The sequence below is a fragment of the Phoenix dactylifera genome, chromosome 8 (genome assembly GCF_009389715.1).
Source record: "Phoenix dactylifera cultivar Barhee BC4 chromosome 8, palm_55x_up_171113_PBpolish2nd_filt_p, whole genome shotgun sequence".
Taxonomy (NCBI): Eukaryota; Viridiplantae; Streptophyta; class Magnoliopsida; order Arecales; family Arecaceae; genus Phoenix; species Phoenix dactylifera.
The window spans coordinates 16,900,513-16,924,801 of record NC_052399.1 but is presented as its reverse complement, the minus strand read 5'-3'; the positions used below and the strand labels follow the sequence as shown (position 1 = coordinate 16,924,801).

Below are 24,289 nucleotides of genomic sequence, written 5' to 3'. Positions count from 1 at the left end.
CAAGAGATACTATCATCATTATCTTAAGTTTCACATTTTTTGCCGCTGCCGACATCAAATCTTTGCGAGGATTTGAACGTTCCAGGACAGCATTGCTCGATTTGCAATTGTCTCGAGGAACACGCGACGATGGGAGACTTTGGCTGTGCTCGGCGTGTTCACACCATACCAACCGCTCTCGAACGGACAATTCAAATGACGACATTTTCCAGCTAACACTTATGGACAGCCCGGCCAGCGAAGCAAGAAATTAGATTCTTAGAGAACCACGTGCACATTTCCAACAACGAATGGCCTTGCATAATACTAATTTGACGCGCTGAAATTTGATCTCTGAGATTTCTTAAGAAAAGAATTTTGATCCATTGAGGCACTGTTCCTTTTCTTTAGCCTTTGCATTTAAGAATAAAGTGGCTTCCTCTGCAAGGTTTGAACCAAAATCTCTCCAGCAATACACAATTGGGTCATTAGATCTGATCCACATCCAATGAATTATACACGGAACACTTCTTTAGGTATTTGCAAACTAAACATCCATACTTCAAAAACCCCTCAACCTTGATGATTCGAAGCTGCACGGGTCGAGTTAAAGAGAGAAGAAACTACAAAGGTTTTTTTTCTTCTTCTTCTTCTTCTTCTTCTTGTTTCTTAGGATTTTATTGGGAAAGGAACTTTGGCTGCCAGTTCCAAAGCCCTGTATGAGACCGGTACTCAGGAATAATCACATTCCAATCTGAAGGTCAGGGTTTGCATTCCCAGCAACTCCAGAGCGCACCACCCCTTTCACCTCAAATAGACTCGGGTGGCAGCTGAGTGCTTAGGCCGGCGCCAAGCTGTAAGGATAATTAAACACCTTTAATGAAGTAAATTTTAGGTTGCAAACACTCATGAAGAAAGAAAGCAACCACCACTCATGATATGGTGGATCTACAACGCTATTTGGCTTCCCACCACTCCCTGTTGCGCCAGCAGGAGATATTTTGGAGACAGAAATTGAGAATTCAGTGGGTCCAGGAGGGTGACCGGAACACTAGGTTCTTCCACCGATCGACAGTTATCAAAAAGCAAAGGAATATGATTCGATCACTGAGAGTTGGGGTGGACCAGCGGGTGGAGGAGGATTCTGTAGTGAGACAGGTGTTGTTTGACTTCTTCAGTTCTAGGTGGACGGAGGATGGGGGGCCTTACGTCACCGATCAGCTCCCTAGCCCGGTAGTCAAAGTGGAGGAGGCAGATAATGCAGCGTTGATTAGGCCAGTATCGGACAGAGAGGTGCAGGAGGCGGTATGGGCCCTAGCTGAGGATAAGGCCCCTGAACCGGATGGATTTCCCCCTTCTTCTTTCAGAGGTATTGGAGTATTATTGGGAGGGCAGTTGTGGAGGCAGTTCAACTATTCTTCAGTCGGGTTGTGATGGCGAATGGCTACCTACATTACATTGATACCGAAGCATCAGGATGCTTCGGAGCCGAGCCACTACAGGCCTATTAGTTTATGCACTACCTTGTATAAGGTAGTGGCGAGGCTCATGGTGGGGAGAATGAAGGATTTGTTACCTAGTATTATTAGCCAGGAGCAGGGAGTTTTTGTGGGAGGGAGGAGTATATCAGATAACATCCTGCTGGCGCAGGAGATGATAAGAGATTTACAGCGAGCTCCGAGGAGGCGATGTTTGATGGCAGTGAAACTGGACATGGAGTAGGCTTATGACCGGATTCGGTGGGATTTCCTCAGGCGGGCTCTGGAGAGTTTTGGCTTCCATCAGGTCTAGATTGATTGGGTTCTAGGCAGTGTGCAGGGGCCAAGTTTCTCCATCTTAGTCAACGGCACGCCCTCGTCTTTTTTTTCGTGCTACTATGGGGCTTCGTTAGGGATGTCCTCTGTCCCCGTATTTATTTATCATTTGTTCTGATGTACTTTCTCGTGCTCTGCATGTAGCCTGCGAGAACCGGAAGTTGGCGATCTACAGCCCAGCCCCTAGTGCCCCCCTATTTCTCACTTACTTTTTGCAGATGATTGCTTGTTGCTTGCTAGGGCGAGGGACACAAGGGCCCTTCAGAGGGTATTGTTAGAGTATTGTGCGGCTTCCGGGCAGCGAGTTAATCTCCATAAGTCGTCCATATTTTTAGTCCGAGCACGGAGCGGAGGGTGTGGCGTGAGATCAGGGCGATCTTGGGGATGCAGGAGCAGGAGGGGGTGCTGGATTATCTTGGGGTTCCACTCACAGGGAGAAGGCTGCGGGTGGCAGAGTGTTCCGCATTGGTGCAAGGGTGCGGAGCAGACTTGAGGGATAGAGGGCATCATCATTGTCTATGATGGGCAGATTGACGCTGGTCAGGTCAGTCCTCTGTTCGATACCCATTTATCTTATAGCCCATACTGTTGTGCCGAGGATGGTGCTGGTGGCGATTGAGTGGCTCATGCAGAGCTTCTTGTGGGGCTCCCTTAGAGGGGGCCATGGGATACATCTCGTGGCCTGGTAGAGAGTCTATCTGCCACTGAGCGAGGCGCGAGGCACTACTAGCGCGGCGAGCGGTGCAGGTAATTCTGGAGCCGCAGGGATTCTGGAGTCGGGTCATAATAGCTAGAAATGGTCGGGCAGGCTTAGTCGGACCGGTAGTGGGCAGACGGAGGGTTTCCTTTATGTGGCAAGCGATTCGGAGGCACCTGCCCATGGCCTTGGAGCACTCCAGATGGTTGATTGGCAACGGACGGAGCATTGACGTGATGGAGGACCCATGGGTAGATGCACTTCTTTTGAGCACGTGGCCGATGATGATCAATGATGAGGGGGCTGCGGGGCTACGGGCGTGCGACCTCTTGAGGCCGGGGGAGGTAGTGTGGGATGATGACAGATTGAGGCAGTTATTTGGGGAGCATCTAGCAGAGCGGGTATTGGCCCTTGCCGTCCCGGGTTCAGCAGGTCCAGATGTTAGGGTTTGGAGCACCACTTGCAGAGCCAGACTCAGGACTGACGACGTTTCTTGGGTTCTTCAGCGGGAGTCAGAGCTGGGTTTGGATTGTGGCTGGGTATGGAGGGTTGAGCTACACCAGAGGGTTGCACTATTCCTCTGGAAGGTGGCTTGGGAGTGTTTGCCGACGAGCTCCGTGTTGAGCAGGCGTGGAGTGGTCATCCCTCCACTATGCCTGGATTGTAAGGTAGACGAGTCGGTTGACCATGCACTATTTCAGTGTGTATAGGCGAGGGAGACATGGAGACTATCTGCGATCCCGGAGGATACTTGGAGCCAGAGGGACCGATTTCTTAAGGTAGTTCGGCACTAGTTTGCTGCCCCCCAGTTGCGCCAGGTGGCTATTGTGGTGTCCTGCATAGTTTATCAGATATGGATGGCCAAGAACGCTAGGGTATTTAGCGAGCGCAGTCCATCCCCATGATTCGTGATGGAGCGCGCTCGGGCACAAGCAACAGAGACTATCCATGCAGGTTTAGATCATCGACCTTTAACAGCTCGGGACATCTGGGGATCCCATATTGCTTCGGCAGCTCCTCACACGATTTTTTTCACCTGGGAGCCTCCACCCCCGAATTTCCTCAAGATCAATTTTGACGGCTCTGTCCTGGATGATGGTAGGAGGGGAGGGGCCGGTTTTGTCATCAGAGGCCTGACTTCGAGTGTGGTGGTAGCAGAGGGGTGTCAGCTCTTCCACACCTCGATTCCAGACGCAGAGTTACGGGCAGCTTGGATGGGTTTGCGTTATGCGCAACATGTGCTGCAGGCGACTTCCATCCTCTTGGAGGGGGATTCGGCCACGGTGATTAGATGGGTCCGAATGGGCCCATAAGGTGATAGAGGAGTTCATCCCTTTCTCCGTGATATTTAGTTGATGGTGAGAGAGGCTGTCACATTTCAAGTTGTGCATGTATATCGTGAAGCTAATGGGGCCGCGGACTGGATGGCGGCATTTGTAGTGCGCCACTCAAGAGGCGCCCTATGAGTTGGAGAGGATAAGATGTCTGACATATTCCGGAACCTTTTGTATGCCGATTCTACTGGGTGTATTCGTACCTGCATTATATGATACGCCTGTTTCAGCAAAAAAAAAAAAAAAAAGAAAAAGAAAAAGGAAAGCAACCGAAAAGAAGTTACCATGCTCTATCCTTTCATCACAAACTGCAACTTTCTCTGTCTCCTGGACTTCCAAAACGGAACCTTCTCCCTTCAAATTAAAAGTCTGTACAATTCAAGCTTTATTGCAATGTTCATGGACTACTCATGAGTGTGTTTTACTGGTCTTTCTGGCCCTCTTTAGTCTGCCTTATCTTCTAGGCCCTAGCCTATGTACAAAACAAAATAAAGACTAATAAGCATTTTACAAGGACCCATCTGACTCACAAGCGTGAAGATTATGACGTAAATGAAACACGAACAGGATCATTCTTGAACTACTGCCGAACCAAGGACTAAACAGTGGTTTTCCGTTAATTCTTTCAAAATTTGTACAACAACCTAAAATTATCAACTATTAACAGACTGCACCTGGTTAGTTACTAGCAGTTCTTATTATCTTGGTTGCTTCTGCTGTTCAATATAAACAAAGAGAAGTTCCCCTTTTGTTTGGTTATTCAGATTCTTTCTAGTTTTTTGGGGAATATACCTTTTCCACATTCTAAACCATTCCATGGAGCCTGATTTTTCTCAGGCTGCTGAATCTGTAATCAAGAGCTCAAAATGGAATAATTAAGTTTGAACATACCACTGCTATACAACAAATTCTCTTTTTTTCTTCTTTTTTCTTCTTTTCCTTTTTCTTTTTTCAGAAAAGAGAAGGATATGAGGCAGCAAAATTTGTGTGTGAAAAATTCTCAAAACTGTCACTGGAGGCATTTTCTGAATGATGACTGATGTAAGTAAAATTTCAAGGAATATTGCCAAATCCCTAGAGACCAGGAGGCCTTAAAAATGGGAGAGGAACTAAGCTTTCAACATCAACAGGGACTCGAAGAGCACGGCTAACAAGCTCTGATGAGGAGGATGTGCCTTTCCACTCCGAAAACCAGGGTCCACCTCCTACTTCTAATGCTGCCATGTTGCTAGTTACATCGAGAATCATCTGCAAACAAGTGAAACAAATCAATAAACTTAAATTCAAATGTAGGAGGAAGGCTTGTAGAACAGTAGTAAATTGGCCATGTACCACTGCAATCACCATAGTATCTATCTGGCCTTCCATGCAACTCAAATTACAGGACAGTCCTTTAGTTTTCAACTAACAAGAACCATCTTAGCAGTGGGGAAGCAGATACATACCTTGCCCTTACTGCCATCATATCTTCTTTCCCATAATTGCAGCCTGAGATCACCCAAACAAGTATCTTTGCAGGCTGTTACAAGCCCGGCTTCCATTGTTGGAGCCCGCAAGGGAGTACCAGGTTCTCTTGTAGTGGCCTCTAATTCAACCTGCTCCAAAAAATTTACGATAAACATTGATCACATCATTAGAACAGCATCCTTTATAAGAACAAGGGCAGAAAATTACCAGCTTATGAGAAGTGTCCAAAAAAATTCAGGGCCACTAAGCTGGGTTTTCAGAATACTAGGTTCTGAGTGAAGTCAGCTTTCTACAGTTGAGATAAAATATGTAGCAGAGCACGTCATGGACCTTATCAAGGGCCAATTCACAAACATATTTTCCACAAGAATACTAGGAAGTAGGAACTTGAGAATTGTCCAAAACCAAGACATGTATGGTAGATAAGCAAAGAAAGCCAACCCAAACTGTATACAGAAGCAGTGATTCTGTATAATGCCCCATAAGAGGATGGTTTAACTGCTAAATAACCAACCCAAAGAATCAATTGACAGATCAAAAAAATTGTCTCCTCAGAACAGCCAAAATAAGCATTATGCTAAGTCCCTATAAATAAAAAAGGTATATGGTGATGCATGTATTTATTTTCTATCAGCAACTGCTAAAAATCTAAGATCAGATCTTCATTTTCAAGGCTCGGGAAAGCTAACTTACCATATGTTTGTCATTTTCTGCAGACATATGCCAGTAACCCCATGTAGCAATCTCCCAGCTCACAGTCCCGGTCCAGGGCACAAATTCATAGAAAATCCCCTCACAGTGAACTCCAATCTATGTCAATGATCAAGGATATTTAAAGTGTTGGATGCTATAATGCCTTGTGATGAAACCTCGTTTATAAAAAAACTGAAAATAGAAACTGGAATAGAGGAAAGAATAGAGGAGCAGAATATATTAGCAGCATACTAGCAAACACAATAATAACCTGACACTCCTAAAAAATATGAAGTTGAGATGCAGTCTGATTGATTTTTGACCATGACTCAAAAGAACCTATGCAGTGTCATTTCTATCGCAAAATAAATAAAAATCATGTTCCACTGGATGCTTGGCATGAAAAATGATTAGAACATGTGACCAAAAATTGTTCCCCTTAAGAATGATCAAGTGAACCGACCAAGTTAATGTACTAGCTGTAAACTGTAATGTTTGAATATATGAATTAGCTTTTTAAAATTATTCTACTTCTAGTTCTGGTATAGTTTTCTGTGACAAATAAGGGCAAAAGCAATACAGATCATGTCAACTGATGATGACTAAAATCAAGCATGAACAACCATCATAAAGTTCCAAATTAAGCCATCGAAAATGTAACTCTAAAGATGCAATTTGGTCATAAAATGTTAATGGAAGCCCATCCAGATCTACATTGAGATATAGGAATACATTAAGAAAGTGGAGCCTGTTTTTATTTTTTGAGATTGAGAAAGGAGGGAACTCCTCCATTAACTTACATTCTATGACCAGCAGTGGCCATGCAATCAAGTCAGCAGGGAACTCAGCGTCCCAAAAACCTTTAACTATCCTTGCAGGTGACCGACCACATAAGCAACCAAACCAGCAGGCCTATAAATAGCACAGAAAGATGGTGAACCAAGGAAAGAAAAAAGTGATAGGCTAGAAAGAGATCGAGCAATGAAGGGAGGGAGGGAGGGAGGGAAGGAGAGGGAGCCGAGGAGGTTCAAACAAGAATTCTGTGAACTTCGTCAGCATAGCACTGCAAGTAACTTTTCCATGTCTTTGAATTTAAGATTTGATTTCCCATCGGCATGGCACTGTAATTTTTCTGTTTATTTGAATTAAAGATTTGCTCTGTGTTTTAGAGCCTTGCAGTCACTTTCAAACCGATGATGTTTTTAAAAATTCTAACCCCATCTTCAGTGTGAGATATATTTAGTACTTATTATGTATTTTCGAATATGTAGCCAACTTCTAGCTTATATGCTGTTCTAAAGGTCTAAACTTCAGGTTCATTCCCGTGGTGAAAGGTTTCTTCTGAAATTCTGCCAATTGTTGACTTCAGTTCCATGGTTGTGCTGCATTTTAAAAGTTATGATTAATTGCAAAGGTCTTCACTTATTATTCCTTGGATATGTGAAACTATATGAGTTTGAATTTATGCATTAATTTTTATTTGGAAATTCTTCTTGAATTAATATTTCAAACTGTACACGTGTTCTGACTTAAAACTCAGATCTTATCAGAACCTCTCCTAAATTTGTTTATTTTAATTGGAGCTTTCTAATAAATGTTCCTTATAGCGCTTGCGAATTTGCCCTAAATTTTGAAAAACAATATTGTTCTCATAAAATATTTCTGGACCTTTGGCTATGTGTTATAGTTGACCTCATTTTAACTATCGATGAGGATATATAGGTTGATCTCATCCAGGTAGGCATGTCAAGCAAACTAAGCCGTGCGAGATTGGCTTAGAAAGAGCTTGAATCATGCTCGATTCGGAGTTATACAAATTAGGATGAAGCAAAACAAGCTCAAAATCAATTTCAAGCCAAGCCAAAAAGTAACCTAGGTCGATCACTCTTGGCTCAATAAAGCTCGAATATATTTATATATTTATACATTATATTAAGCTTCTAGTCACTGTATTTTATTTATTCTTTGAATCAGCTAATTATTAATTTGCACTGAACCAAGCTTGAATCAAGCTATAATTCAAGCTTGAGCTTGATTCAATCTTGAATTGTTCTCAACTCGATTTAGAATTGCTAATTAATAGAACTCATGTCTGGCTCAGTTCAAAATTAAACTCGAAATCAAACTTGATCCCATAGCTCTAACTCGACACTAAATTTAAACCAAGCTTGATCACGTGATTGCACCCGAACATACAGGTGGTGCTTTCGGCCTTATTTGAAATATTGATGGAACACAAATAAGCCTCTTGCCGGGTCATTTTTGCAGACTTCAAGAATAAGTTACCTCATCTAAGTCATTCATGAGAATATATGTTCCCTTTCATGCATGACCTATGAGTATATGTAGTTTTGAGGACCTATGTGACCTCAAGGATATATGCGGCCTCATCTTAAGGTTTTCTAGATGAAGAGGTTGATGCCAAAGTTGTGGATGGCAAGGGCCTAGGCATGGACTAGGGGCCCATGAGGAGGGAGCAGGCAGTGGTGCAAACTTTAAGGCAAAAAAAAAAAAAAGATAAAAGAGAGGGGTAGAGGGGGCGGCATTTAGGGCCAAGGTTTATCGTACCGACCAGTACCGACACGTACCAACTGTATCATATTATATTGATACCGAACCAGTACGTGGCACAAGAAACATACCGACACTCGATATGCCAAACCGGATACCGTACCGAACATACCGATATTGTAATAGGATGGTACCGGTATGGGTTTCAATACCAAGATGGCGAACCTTATTTAGAACACAAGTTTGGCGAGAGAGAAGAGGGGAAGAGAAGGAGGGGGAGGGGAGGCCTGTTGTAGTGAAGTTCAAGGCGAAGGAGGAAGTTGTGGGCCTCTCGGAGGAGGCGAGGGCTTATGGAAGCATCGAGGGTAGCAACAAAAGTGGGACTCGAGAGCAGGGCAGGGAAGGAGAGGGAAAGGGAAGGAGGGGATGGAGAGAAATTTTTTTTTTAATTAAAATACCTACTCGAGTGGCTGCAACTCATCCTACAGCCATTTTGACTATAAGTCTACTTACAACAAGATAGTCCTGAGTTGCAGCCTAGTGAGCAACTTGAGTTGCATGCATCCAAACAAGTGAGTTAGCTTGCATTTGCAACTTGAGTTGCATGCAACTCTACTTACAAAACTCTAAATAGCCCTTTAGTTACTGGCAAGAATTTTGTCTCTTCATTTATAGCAAGGAGGATACATATAGCCTCATGAGCCTTTTTAACAATGCAATTTTATATGAATTTTCTGAACCCTTCTTTGAATTTATGTCCCGATCATCTCACAATATCTCAATTTTCCTTAGAAATTTTGACTTCAATATCTCATTTTATGATTTTTCCATTAGACCTTTACTCTGACTTTCCAATAACAATTTCAGCATTGTAATAATCTATATTTTATGATGCGTTTCGTTTTTAGGAAGTTTACTCTGTTGAACATGGTAAAAAAAATATATTTCATTATGTAGCTCACTCCAACTATCACAAACCTTGTAAAAATGACTAGCAATAGACAGTGAACTTTTCAAATGGAAAAGAAATTGGTGTTTTAAATTGCATGTCAAATCTAGTTGTTGAAGCAACACTAACACACTAACAAAATAGTACTTAGTCAAATTATGTATTCTTTTCTGAATTTTTGAAGGTATAGCATTATAGTTTTATAAATGCATGTTATTACGATTTATGCATTATAACTTTAAAAAATGCATGTTATCTAAATTTTACAGTTTGTAATGCACCATTAATCATGCTATGTTTGATCATATAGTTGGTGAAATTTTAATGTTAATTTTGCACTCATACATAATCATTTGTGATAATCACACTTGAGATTTAAATAACTTCAGTCCCAAGGCATGACAACCTGCTTGCGAGACTCCATTATGTGGTATTGTGCCTTATTTTTAACTAAAATGATGGAATTTACTCTTAACCTGGCATGATACCTGCTGGAATCCAAGTAATAAAATTAAAGTCTTCATAATAAAAGAGAAACACAAGGCAATAGTATGATACTAATAATTCATAATGGACAATAAAATACTAATAAGTGACACCACAAAACAGTCATTCTAAATTTGGGAAAATATCAATGTAAGATGATTTTTTCCCAAGACAAATACTTGCAGTGTCAAAATGAATTTTTACATTTCACCTGTCACTTGTCCTCTTGTTGTATTCTTATTGTGGACAGTTCATGTATCCAAGAAAAACTACCATTTGAGCTGCTAACTTTGAGGATTCTCAGAGAAATCTTGTTTCATTTTTTTATCATTTAAATGCAAATTCTTGTAAAGTAACCTTTTTATTTTATTCTATCTATGAAAACACCTGATATAAATCTTCTTCTGAGTCTGAGATTGGATAATCAACAAGAACCAGATAATAAATTTTCTCATTGATCTTTTATGCCTCACCATGTTTTCAACCTCAAAACATCAATAAATTCTGAAATCCCAATTTATTGTAATATGATTCTTTGCATTATTGCATGCCCAACTTCCATAGGCCTAAATATTTATATAAGCCTAAGGGCTTATAACTTGGTAAGAAAAAAAATAATAAAATGCCAACAAACTGCATACAAGAATGTGTCTCATACAGAACCTTAAAGTAACATACCAAGGCAACATTTTCAAAGTTATCAGCTAATCCAGATAGCTTCCTCATGCCACCTGCTGCAGTTAAAGCAACTGCCCCTGATGCACCTTCAAAAACATTACACTGAACCTGCAAAAGGCCAAGGGGTCATTCAGCCACATAAAATAAGGATGACATTGGATATTTAAACAGCATTCAAAAATACCACCTCATCAATCAGTGAATAATCATAATTACTATTAGCCACAGGTAATGGAAGTGACCATTATGTTAAATAGAAAAAGAACAGGTAAAATGTGAGTTTACTGATACATTAGAAAATAGAAACCAATATAACTCATTGGTAATTATCTCATGGGTCATGTTACTACTATAGGACCATTCCCCTGAAAAACCTTAGATATATACTAACATTTCTGGATGACCTGTACATGTTTCAATCTGGAAAACATCCTTAATTCTAAGCATCTGTTCGTTGTTTTGTTACAACACAGTCAACATTTTGGAGTAAACAAATAACTTATTTCTTTCCTATTCTTCTAACCATAATTTAGTGATCAGCGGCTATCCTCTTCTAACATGATCAAGCGGACCAAAGGATGTCTTTTGGTATCCCTATGTTCTGGGGACCTTCGTTAGCCTTCATGACCTGAGTTCTTGGTACGTTATCGAAGCTTAGTGATTACAGTAAAGCTCTAATGTCTGAAGTAGTTTTCTTTTTGATGGCATACAATCCTTTCTAGCATAGAAGAAAGCAATCCAAAGACTTGTACTCTCTCACAGTCATGATCACTTAGATCGTGGCTTTCTATATCATTTTATAAGTGCCATGTAGATGAAACTTCCAGGAGGCAGATGGGTGTTCAGGTAACTCCACTCCTGACTTGGTTCATATATCCAATGCACTGCCTAGCAGAGGTTTGGTTATCTGAAGTGGATTCTCTCTTTTGCATTCATGAAAACATGTTTTTGTGCATGCCCAAATGAGGAGTAAGTAAAGAACTAGCTATTATCCCCATTCATCTCCAACTCATTGTCTTTTGTCGATTTAGAGAAAGCATTCAAAAAGTACCATGAGAGGTAATTTGGTGGACATCAATGAAGTTAAGTGAGTATTAATGGTGCAAGTAAGCACCATTTATAGGGACATGTCAAACGTTGCAGTCACTAGTGATAAAATATTTCTAGTGAAATAACTCAAATACCAGTCGCCCACAAAGTGTTTAGGCCAATTGTGTTAGTATTCAAGATATACAATAGTGTATGTTAAGTGTATAGTCAAGGTCTGCAATACTGGAAAGCTCTCTCTCCCCCTCCCTCGGCCCTGTTCCGGCAGCTGCCGCTTATCGCTGCCCTCTCCCTCCCTTCCTCCTCCTCTCTTCTTTCCTCTCTTTTCTTCTCTCTTGCCGCTTGCTAGTTTCTCAATTTTATTGCCGGAACTATCCCGGTCCACCGCCGGTACGGCTCGATACGCTCCGAATCAAGCAGTTCGGGATGGTTCTGCCTTCCTTGTATTGTCTATTGTTGAATGACAAGATAAAGACAAGACTAAATGCTAGATTAGTTCCATGTAGGAAAGCCATAAAGGGCTAATAGAATATAAGATATATATCAAAGTAAAGACAAAAATGAGATCTTAAGGACCCTGAATAGTTGGGATAGGACCTGATGGTCACAGTTAGGAGAGTCATAAAACATAACGACCTAAAATCTTTAAAAGGAATAATAGAATGTCAGCTCCCCCCCCCCCAACCAAAAAAAAAGAAAGAAAAGAAAAGAAAAAACCTGTAGATACATGTCTATGAATTCCATAATTCTATTTAATCCATCGCACTTGATTCCATGTGCAAACATATATGCTTATCAGTGAATTTAATTCACTGTATAATTTCCACCAAATGTTTGCAAGAAATCAGTCATTATTTTAAAACATGAAAAAAAAAACATCATCAATCCCATGGATGTGTGTTAACTTGATTGATTATGCCTTATAACTCTATTATGTCATTAAGTCGTAATGAGTGGGTTCTATGTTGAATGTAAATCAATAAACTTGATATACATTAGCATTTTCTAGCCTCAAATATAAGGTTAGCAAAGAATTTGTGGCAAGGTTTTAAACACCAGTACCAAACCCCATACCATTTTAATTACCATTGGAATGGTGCTGTACCAGTAACGATGACGGTATCAAGAATACATACAGAAATTGACAGCTCAAAAATAATTAAAATCATTGGTTGCAACCAGAACATCAGCATGATACCATCAATACACACAGCTATGGCCAGTATATATAGGTACAGATAGTTTCAGCATCCTGGCACCGGTACCAGCAATTTTTAATCCATGATATTGTCCTTGTTACTTAGCACCCAAATTAATGTCTTCCTAGCAATCTGTGAATATTATTTCCAAAGAATGAAAACTTAGTTCATGCAAATTATTGGTGAATATTTTTTGTAAGTCTTAAACAGCAAAATAAAATTGGCATAGCCACAAAGTACAAGCCTTTCCCATCTATTTGGGGTGAGAGGTTGTATTTTTGAATCCACCTTTACTATTTGTTCCTATCAAGGGCTATATCCCTGTTGTCTAAAACAGTTTGTTTACAACTATATGTTTTCATTTGAAGATCTGGATTACATAAAATATAAATACAAAAAAAAACAAGATTTATTCATGTTTGAATGCTCTGAGCATATATTACAATAAATATAACACAAAAACTGGGTAAAGGCAAACACCAAACCCTCTAGGGCAATGAATAATTCTAATTCCTTGACATGGTGAGTTGTTTGAGAGAGAGAGAGAGAGAGAGAGAGAGAGAGAGAGAGAGAGAATTACCCAAAACCATTTCCTTGGAAAACCACCACCCCAATTCTTTTCTGAATAAGATGGAGCATTTTCAAATTCAAACCGTTCACCATCCCACTCTATCCAACCTGCATGCCACATAGACAGCAAGAAAAGGTATGCACATCAGAATCATAAAGACATGAAAATCTTAAATACTTCAGATTCAAAAAATTAGTGCTATCAATGGAGCCAGAATACATATTTTTTTTAAATCAAATTTCTTTAAAAATATAAACTCCATGAGCACTACCATATATAGTAGACTATTACTGCTTGAAAAGATCTTCCCATACTACTTAAAGAGCAAACTTTTCTTCAGAATCTGAACAAAGATGGTTGGAGAAAAAGAAACAAAATGGATTTAGTTTCAAGGAGGTACTTCATGGAAAACAACATATCAAATTCCGGCATTTTAAGTTACCCTTTAAGGTTTTTGCCCAAAAAATGAAAGTAAAGACATCTTTTTGCAATTCTGAATTGGAACAAGGTGAATTTGATGGAGAAAAGGGAACACATGTTTCAAGTACAAAACACAAGAGACTAAAAGCTATGTAATGGTCGGTAAATGCATAATGTAAAATTTCACTGCATGCCTCCTTGGATTGGATTGATCAAGTTCAATTTCAAAACACTCTGGAGACACTATTTCAGCAGTACAAAGACAACCAAAGCATAAATATAATGTTGCCGGGGAGCAGACAAAAATAAAAAACTTTCGGTGCATTAAGGACATCAAGACACTCTATAAGTGCTCAGCACACTGAAGACAGGTCAAAGGTTGGTGAAGATGATTGACATCAGAATAGGCTAAAAGTAGTAAGAAGGGTTAAGAAACTCAAAGTACCTGATACACTATTTTTTTCTCAGAAAAATGATTATTTTGCGAAGCACCATGTGGCATGAAGTTTGTTTTAAAGTGTGCAATGGTCACTGTAGTACATTGGTTTACATACTTCATAATTTTCAACCATGACTAAATCATCATTCAATCCCTCTCTTCCACTTTGAGCTTCCACTAGCACCAAGTCTTTTGTCTTCACATCCTTCTGTCATCATGGTATTCTACCTCTTATGAAAATCAAAAGCTTCCTTAGAAGCTAAAAGAAATAGGCAATACCATATTTGTCATAGTTTTTTAATCTGTCAGCATCAAACAAAGTCCTAACAAAATTGCATTTATTTGGGAAGTAGGAGGAGAGGCATAAAATCATTTAGAAATTATAGAAGTAACCACGAGGACAATGATGACAAGAAATTTAAAAGAAGAGAATAGCAGCTAACAACGTTAGCATTAAAATTTAGTCTTAGACCTGATGTCTTTTGGAAATGAAGCTAAATATTAAAAGCTCCTCATCCCTGAAACACAGGTATGGGCATGCATACATTACAAAAACATGATGTATATTTGCATTACGTGTCCTGTTAGATATATAAGGATACATGAGCAGATGCGAAATGCAAAGCAAATTGTACAGTAAGCAGCCGAAATGATCTATCTTGCATCCACTATAGAATACCTGTTGACAAGCCCGCTGCCATGCATACTTGCCAATGAGGTTCAAATACAGGAAAAGCTGCAAGCCAGCCTGCTGTTGATTTTTGCTTGGACTTAACATCCCCCCAGCCATATACTGGACGAGTGCTGTATTCCCAACTTGCTGTTTTTACAGTTTGAACATACTTCGACCTATCAAATGGAAGACACTAAATTACTAATATCAACAAGATCTAAGCTGCAAAATATAAATAATATTGACATAAAATAATCATATTCTATTAAATGAAATGATGCCAAACTACTTCCTTGCAAAATAAAACATTCAAATAGATGCTGTCAAACTAGGAGTCTACGTCTAACAATTATATGCAAACACAATAGATTTTATTTGGCCTCTCCAGCAAACCACCCGCTCCCTCCAAAAAATAGAGAGGGGGATATCATATTCGACATCCAACCAAAAAATAACTGTGTGCAACATACTGAGCATTTATGTTCGTCAATTTTCACGTCTACTATTAGAAGGCCCTGTCCAATCCCTCCTCAAGCATATATGCAAGGTTGTTGCTTGGTCAATCTTCATTTGTTCTACCTGTGAACTGGAGCATAAGGTGCAGTTGGATGCATCAATGAATCATCATATTTCGATGTTGAAATTATTAATCGTGATTTTGTAAGGTGTATGGGATGAAAAGGTCCTAAGAAAATAATGAAATTGAAAATTTTCACTTTGAGAAGAATTTTTCAAATTCACATTCTTCTCTCCTTATCTTCAAAATTTTACATTTCTGAACTTTCTCTGTTTAACAACCAAAGAGACCTCCTAAAGAAACCCAACTTCTAAAATTCAAAAATTTCAAATTCATGAAAAAAATCATGACTTCGAAATTTAAAACCTCCAAACACAGCCTTTCATATTTCATCAATTCCAATTCCATCAATGCTTCTACTCACTGAGAAACTCCATAACTTTCTAAAGGATTATCTCAGACGTAAAACAAGCAAGAAGTAGCACTTCATCTCACACCGCAGCACCAAGAGACCATGTGCAATGTCTCACATGGCGGAAAGTATAGTTTGGTTTATCCTCGTTGGCAACATTGGTCTCACATCCACTACTACAATTACCAACTAGCCTAACGGAATGCTATTTAGGTTGGCAATAACCAAGGTTCCTCAAAACTACAAGAGGTACACTGAGATTCATTATACATCTAGTACTGTCTACTGAGCAACTTTGTAGACTTCTTCATGAAAGCTGAGAACTACCTAGGACATAACTGGACATTGCATTCTTGCACATGCATACTATTCATAGAATACATGAGAGGGAAAAGACCCACTGCAATTTATATATGAATCAAGTGCCCCCTACAGTGGATTCTTTAGTGCATATTTGCAATCCATCCAACAAATGCTCATCAAGTTTCACCAAATGAATACTGTTAGGTTGACCTATCAGCCAATTACCCACTGAGCCCCACATGCAAAGTTGTCTACTTCCCTCTCATGTTACACTTCTCTGGCAGAAGCAAAATCGAAATAAACTCTTAAGAGTCCAACAAATTGATAGCAAGATAAGTCAGTGCAGTAATCACTATATTAGAGTATAGTTTGTAGCAAGAAGTCAATTTTGTCTAAAGATGAACATACATAATAACATCCATTTGGAAAATTGTAAAGGGAATAATCCCTCTCCTGAAATTCCTGGGGCTGCAGTCGTGGACAATTGGGAGACCTGAACCAGCACGTACACCAAGTGTCCATGCAATAACGAAGTACAAAAGTGTAAATATGTATGAAGCAAGCAAAACATAGGAATTGCAGAGTTCAATAAAATGGAGATTCTTAGCCATAAATATAATTCTAAAAGTACTTATATAAAGATCCAACATGACTAATCTTGATTTTTTTTCAACATGTTAAACATGAGTTAACTGAACAGTTTTTAACTTTATTGTATCTGAAAAAAAGGTCAAAATGATAAATGAAATCCTTTTGTAAGACTTTTGTAACTTAATGAATTGTTATAGCAAAACTATTTATATCCACTACCAAAACTTTATGATACAAAACCAAAATCTATCATGAAATGTAGCCATGCCTTCCATCATCACGTATAAAACCTTGATGCCAAATTGGGCTGACTTGGAATCCTTCTTCAACACGTTTACGAAATTCCTACATAAATAGATCCAAACCAAGAAATATCAAAATAGCATTCATGGAGAAAGAAAGTGAAAGTATATACTGGTGTTTACATGAAATTATATGCATATACATGCAGATACGCAAGGACACATACATAAGTACATATATATAAACATATATTTTCTCAAAGAAACGTAATAAATATATGAATGGATGCATGCATATATAAACATATATTTTCTCAAAGAAACGTAATAAATATATGAATGGATGCATGCATCCATACATACATATAAGTATCAAGCCTTATGCATGTGAACAGCAATCAGTATGTAAGCATTACTCTGAAATCAAAAGGCATGACATGCATAAGATAAAACCTGGAGCTCTTAACTCATCAAAATTATTACACAATAGAATAAACAGACTGCAGAAATTGTTCCTCGCTTATTTACATCCACATATGAACAAGTTAAGGCTAGCACTCAATAATATGCAAAACTAATGTAATTATTGCTGCAACAAGCATAAAATTACAAGAATATAAAAAAAATTAACAACAAACAGTCAAGAGAAGAAAGAAAAACAATTTTGCCAATCAGATGTGTCAGCCCACTTCTCTGGCAATAAATGGAACGAAACATAGAGGAGAAGCAAAAGAGCCCAACAAGGATGTATTGAGGCCAATCATGAAATGAAGTATTGCAAGTGGTCATTCCCATAAAACAAGCAACATTAACATTTTTTTATAATTTTGCCTAAATATGATGAAAATTTTAAAAATAATTATAATCCATAAAATGAAACATATCAAATAAGATGTAATAAGTAATCGGAAATTTTAATTTGGCAACATTCCATAAGCAAAGTGACCAGATCCTCCATACTCAAACTTGATGTAGAGCATTAGCATGAGCACCTAGTCAAAGGCTAAGCAGCCCAACCTAAGCAAGAACCTAGGCAACCAAGGTGACACTTTTTAGAACAATATTTTCTTCCTCCCATGAGCCATAAAACTCTCTCTTGCATCACATGATATTGAGAACCCCAAAGGGGTTGATATTCTATGCCTTTCCCACTATTTATCAACATGGAGCTGACAAAAGGCCTAAGAAAGGTTCGTAGCACTAGAACCAGCACCCATGCCAATAGGCCGATGGCACGGTACAGTACAATATTGTGCCATGCCGTTTTGGTGTGTACCAACAAAGGGAAACTAGAGAGGGAAAAGGAGAGAGAGGAAGGGAAGGGGGAGAAAGGGAGAGGGAGGGGGGAGAGGGGGCTCGGAAGCCCTCCTCTCCTCCATTCGGGCCTCTGGGTGGAGCCCCTATTTCGAACAAAATTGGGGCTCGATGAAGAGGGAGAGAAAGAGGGAGGGAGGAAGGGAGGGAGAGAGGAGAGGGAGGGAGAACAAGAGAGATGCCGACAGAGGAGAGGGAGGGAGAGGGGGCTTAAAAGCCCTTCTCTCATCCTCCGCTCGTCTGCATGGGGTGTTGGGCCCCCGAATTTTAAATTCTTTTCACTTTTTTAAGTGAAGTCGGCAAAGAGTTAAGACTAGATATGAAAGAGGGGGAAAGGGAGGGAGGGGGACAGAGACAAGTGTGAGAGAGAGCATCTTTGAAAAAGAAGACTTAGATTCTTATTTAATCCAACTACATATAATTGAGGTATAGATATATATATTTTTTATGAGAAGAGATAGATAACTTAATTTACTAATAGAACATGGTACATTTGAACATCATCGCCAAAAGGTTACTAAACAATGGTTTTCTCAAAGTTTTTGGAAAATAACAAAGATATTTTTTAAATACAGTAAACAAATTGGAGGTCATCATTCTAACCATAAAATGTCATTTTCAATTTAGATGTGAATCTAGAGATCCACTAAGTCAAATCCTCCTATTTGGAAGTAAGATGCACAAAATTCTCATTTAAATCTATAACAATAGATTTTTCTCAATTTTTTAATCAAAACTTGTTAAGAAGCTTTTTTGAAATATATATGATATGTTCAAGATGATCATCTTAATCAATTAATTTACATTGTTAGCTTTAATAAAAAAGTTGCAAAAAAAATTTGTTAAACAAGTCAACTAGATGTGTATAAGAAAGGAATTGCAATTATATAAATGCAAACCAAGCCCATGCACAAGTTACCTTTTATGAACAGCTTTCATGGAAACAATTCTATTTTTAATCGTACTGCCCAATAGCAAGAAAATCAATTTACCAAAGGGTGTGGCAATTATGTGTATCTAAAATTAATTCACCAAAAGGACACACTGTTTTTTTGTTTCTATACAGTCAATTACATTCCGGCAGAATAGGATGATGACTCCAGTATCTTAGCAAATGTTTGGTACACTTTGCATACCATAGTTGATGCTATTTAAGAATTTTATTTTAGTGTGTATCGTGATGCTGTCATTCTTTTCATGTCTATGTGTTAGATTGTGAGCCAAATTTAATATTATGTATTGGGTTGTTTCAATACAGTCATTAACAAAAGCATGTCTATCCTAGATGACATAAAGATCTAAGATTTGCTAACGATTGGTTAGAAGATGGTTTGCTAATCTCACATCATGTCAATTTTATATTTTGAAACCATCAAAAGTTGTCTCATTTAAAGATTAATGGGCCACCAATTGCAAAAGTTTTGTCATCTTCTCTAGAAGGTTCAAGTATTTTTCCAAGAGTAGTGTGACATACAGTACAGTTGAGTACCCAATAGCTCTGAATTAACAAATATTCACACAAGAAGCAATACATTCAACCATGGATCTATATCAGATGGTTAACTTTTTAATTAAGTTATTGCAAGTGAGCAAGTTAATACAGTTTAAGTGACAAAACTTACTGTCATCAAACATGTAACACTTAGTGTAGATACTGATCAGAGCTTTAGCATTTTAAGCATGAACTGGCAAAGTAAATCCTTCTCTTACAACAGAAGTTCGTCAATAAACAGCTTTAACATTCAAGAATGTATTAAATAAATAGTTTCTTATCTTATTCTGTCCATATTCACACACTTGTTATCTTGATATGCAAGCATGACGAGTCAATTCTAGTGATTAAAATAGAAATAGGCACATCAATATATCCAAATTTAGGGCAACCGATGTTTTGTATACATTAGTTAAATCAAAACAATATATGCATTGAGAAAGAAAGAAAGCAAAATGGACATAACCTGAGGAGGAACCTCTCCATCTGGAGGAGCTGAATCTTTCCCAGCTATAAAGGTGTTCCCCAATGTTAGCTCATGCCTACCTATGAAACACCAGATAATTCATCAGTGTACTAACAAATATATAAAAATATCAAAAATACAACCGCTAAAAATCAATATATACATATATATATTGAACATAAAACTATGTATTTCAACTAAAAAGTATAATGTCAATTATAAGAACATTTAGCATGATCTAAAATAAAAATAGAATCGCAAAGAGATCATACTTTGAGTCTCCAACATCATGTAACACCATATTAGACAGTAATACACCAGAACTTAATTTGTTAAGTCTCTTTTCAACATCAATAACATAAGCATGTTGAGCTTCTTTTCTACTCAATAACTGAAGGATTAACAAAAGTGAGAATTTCTCTTTTTTATATATAAGCAGGATGAGTTGGCTTATGGCTGGGACCAGTTGACAACTTTTTCTTTCATTGCTCAGCCAAGAAATCTTAAATCTGCTGGTATATGTAAAGGTCAACAAGTAGTGTGAGAGGGGTATAAAGCAGCAGCATACATTGATCCTTATCATATAAAGCATAAACTTAAAAAAACACTCTTTATTATCTATCTAAACATGAGCTGATATCAAATTCTAGAAAGCACACAAGGACTGCTCCCCCAGCCTAACTCTACTCTCATCTTCTGCTAACTTGGCTGTGCTTCAAGATGGATATTTTTTTCCATTTATATTTTTTAGGCCCCAGAATGTTTATCCCTATAAATGGAGGATCTTCTAAAAGATTATATATTGGATATAGGCCCTGTTTGGGGGAGCTTTTGGAGGGCCAAAAAGCACTTTCTGGTCCTCCAAAAGTATTTTTAGATAAAAAATGGTGTTTAGTAAAATTTTCGGAAAGCTATTTCTGCTTTTGCGGGAAGCTGAAAACAACTTTTGGAGAGAAACTCCAATTTGGAGCTTTCGGAAAATGTTGTTTTCAGCTTTGTCGGAAAGCTGTTTTTTGGACCAAAATACCCCCATTTAAATCACACTTTTTCCCCCAAAACCCTCATCCCGCCTCTTCCTCTCTCACCCATCCTCTCCCTCTCCCTCTCTACCTTCTTCTTCTTCTCAACGCCGCCGCCTCTATTCCTTCTTCTTCTTCTTCTTCTTCTTCTTCTTCTTCTTCTTTTCTTTTTTTTTGTGTTTTGGGAGCTCGTGGCTGCCCACGGTGGCTGCCCACGGTGGCAGCCACCACCCATGGCCGGCGATCCTTCTATATTTCAATGAAATAAAATAATAAATAAATGAATAAATAAAATAAAAAAAAATAATGAGTGAGTGGCAAATAATCTGATATAAATAAATAAATAAATAAATAAATAAAAATAAATATTAGTAATTATTTAACCAATTTTATCACCTAGCTAGAAAATTTGTTAGAGAGATAAATGGTCATTAGAAGGATGAAAAATTAATTTACAATAATAATTATAATATTTTATATATTTATTATTGTATTATACTTTAAATATAATATTATATTACATTATATCATAATACATTGATATGTTATGTTAAATAATTTAATATTATATTAAAATTATTATTCTATAATACATAATGTTATAATACTATATTATAATAATATTATATTACATTACATTAATATTATACTATATCATATATTTATGTATTAATACATATTATATTTTATTATGCTCTGTTTTATAATACTGGTAATGTCCTTTATGATCATTTTGTTACACAAAAGTACTTTCTCAGTTCGTTTACCAAACACATGTTAAAGTGCCACAGCACTTTAGAAATATAGTTATCAAACAGCTTTTTAAAATTGCTCTGCTTCGGACAGCTCTACTTCCAACAGCTCTACTTTCAAAAGCTCTACTACTAACAGCTCCCCCAAACAGGGCCATAGTTGTCAGAATGCTTTAAGATTATGCCACAAAAATTTAGTATTTACTTGCAAATTACCTAGATATCATGCAATAATCAATATGGATACTTTAAAATTATGTCCACAACAACTAGAAGCTGGCACGGCAAATAAAGTTTAGCTTTAATTTAAAATAAAGACCATCCTTAAAAATCAATAAATCATTTATATGTTAGGAAAGGACACGAGACAAAGCAAGAAAAGACCTACTTCCCCAAAAGTTTTTAGATGTCTCTGTGAATTGGCATATATATTTATCATCCGCGCCCAGAATTTGAGCTCCAACCCCAGTAAATCGAGGCCCATGCAATGCCTTGTCCAGCATGCTCATTCCATTAAGAAAGGCAGGATTCTCCACAGAGTACATGAAACAGAAGCTTTGCTTACATTCAGGGATCGAGACCTTGAAGTACCAACCTTCAAAAAATGGACGAGGAGTCCCGTCAAAGTGGTATCTGCCAAGACCAAATCAGCACATATCAAGTATAGTACTCTAACTAACATAATAGTCATCAAGCATAATGCATTACCACTTTAGCATCAAATTGCACGAGTATTAAGTCAAATCTTTCATTTTCACCATAAGAGTATGATCATGTGGCATCTGTACCGCCTGACATAAATACCACTCATATTGTATTTCTGTAAACAAGAGCAGAACCAGAATACACCAGTTTGAAACGTGAAGCAAAGAAAGAAATTGGAGGCAAGAAGAACTCCCGATAACACTTGGAAATCAAATCACAAGGCATTACAAAAAGACCAATTATTGCCTAAAGATCCGAATACCGCCCACATAAGAAAAAAAAATAGAGACCGGAAGCTATTACTGCCCAGATTTCAAGAAAATCCGCGAATAAAGATCATCAATCCCTGGCAAAGCCGCAAAACGGTAGCTAATTCAAGAAACAGAGGAATTCTTGGATAAAGACCCGAGTGCCATACAAGAAAACAGCATTACATCGATAGCGGAAACTATAAACGCCGTAAATAAAGATCAAACCCTTCTCAAGGGGTGGAATTTCAAGAAACAGAGGACTTCTTGGGCCAAGACTAGACTACTATTCAAAAAGCACCAAAGCTAATGTATACCAAGTTTTCAAGAAAATCGGTAAACAACGATCAAACCTTCAAGAAACAGAGCAGGCAATAAAGATTCCTAAATTTATCTGAACCGACGTAAATATAAAGCCTCTCAGAAGTTTTTTTTTTTAAAAAAAAGGCGAGAAAAAACTACCCGCTGTGAGGAGTCCGAAGCTCTCTGTCCGGAGGAGTGGGCTTGTAGACAGGCGCGACCGATGCCGCGGTCTCCTCTCCGCCAGATACCGCGACCGACGCCACAACTCGAGATCTTGCCCGCAGACCCTGTTCGCCGGCGGGGAAAGGCCGCCGGAGAGAGAAGGGCGCGGCGGATTTGCGGCCGGCAGCGGGCGGCGGAGGAGATGGGAGGGCGGCGGAGAAGGGGCTGTGGCGGAGGAGAGCGAAGGCGGCATCCATGTCAATTAATGGCGTCGAAAACCGAGAAAGGATCGATTAAAAGAAAAAAGAAGGGGGGGGTAGGAGTCACGACGGCCAAAGGTTTCAGGCGGTTCGGGTGACTGTTGGGAGCGCGGAGAGTAGAGAAGCGCTCGGAACGAGAATAAGGTAAGCTGAGGTGGGAAAAAGTACGTGTGGGCAGGCAACTAAACACACGATAAGAAGCCACGTGCGAGGCGCTCTTGTTGGCTTCCTCTTAGCAGCCTGGTCAAGGCTCAAGGGTCAAACTTTAAATATGGGCCATGCGATGTGGATGCTAGATCAGGTATAGCGGCCTCGTTGCTGTTTGGTACTGAAAAAGAAATCGTAGCTGTTCCTTTCTATTCGTGTCCACACACAAGCGAGAGGTACGCAGGTCGTGATTAGCTCAAATTTATGGGCCACAATTCATGATCTGAATCGTCAATTAATCATATCCATAAGTTTGAATTTGATATAAATAAATTTAAAAAGCAAACAAGTTGATCCATCTAAATTTATTTATTAAATGAGTTAGGTTCGGATTTAGAT

At 38.6% G+C, this 24,289-nt stretch overlaps 1 protein-coding gene across 1 annotated transcript; it reads right to left on the bottom strand.

The window, feature by feature from the left end:
- Window positions 1–4,672: 4,672 nt before the first annotated feature.
- LOC103702550 (tocopherol cyclase, chloroplastic) lies at window positions 4,673–23,879 on the bottom strand. The gene is made up of 10 exons (XM_039129081.1): window positions 23,481–23,879; window positions 22,454–22,698; window positions 20,295–20,374; window positions 17,049–17,125; window positions 14,964–15,133; window positions 13,435–13,532; window positions 10,609–10,716; window positions 5,985–6,101; window positions 5,270–5,419; window positions 4,673–5,072 (listed from the first exon to the last, which is right to left on the bottom strand). Exons 1-10 carry the CDS (start codon window positions 23,738–23,740, stop codon window positions 4,899–4,901), a joined length of 1,479 nt encoding a protein of 492 aa, XP_038985009.1. The 5' UTR covers window positions 23,741–23,879; the 3' UTR covers window positions 4,673–4,898.
- Between the last annotated feature and the right edge of the window lie 410 nt (window positions 23,880–24,289).

What these genes read in the sequence shown, in the direction of transcription:
- LOC103702550 (XM_039129081.1), bottom strand. Translation starts at nt 23,740, where the DNA reads ATGGATGCCGCCTTCGCTCTCCTCCGCCACAGCCCCTTCTCCGCCGCC. An exon ending in CTTCGGACTCCTCACAGCGG is followed by an intron (nt 22,699 to 23,480) that starts GTAGTTTTTTCT and finishes TGGTCTTGGCAG; the next exon opens with ATACCACTTTGACGGGACTC. An exon ending in ATGGAGAGGTTCCTCCTCAG is followed by an intron (nt 17,126 to 20,294) that starts GTTATGTCCATT and finishes CTATTTATGTAG; the next exon opens with GAATTTCGTAAACGTGTTGA.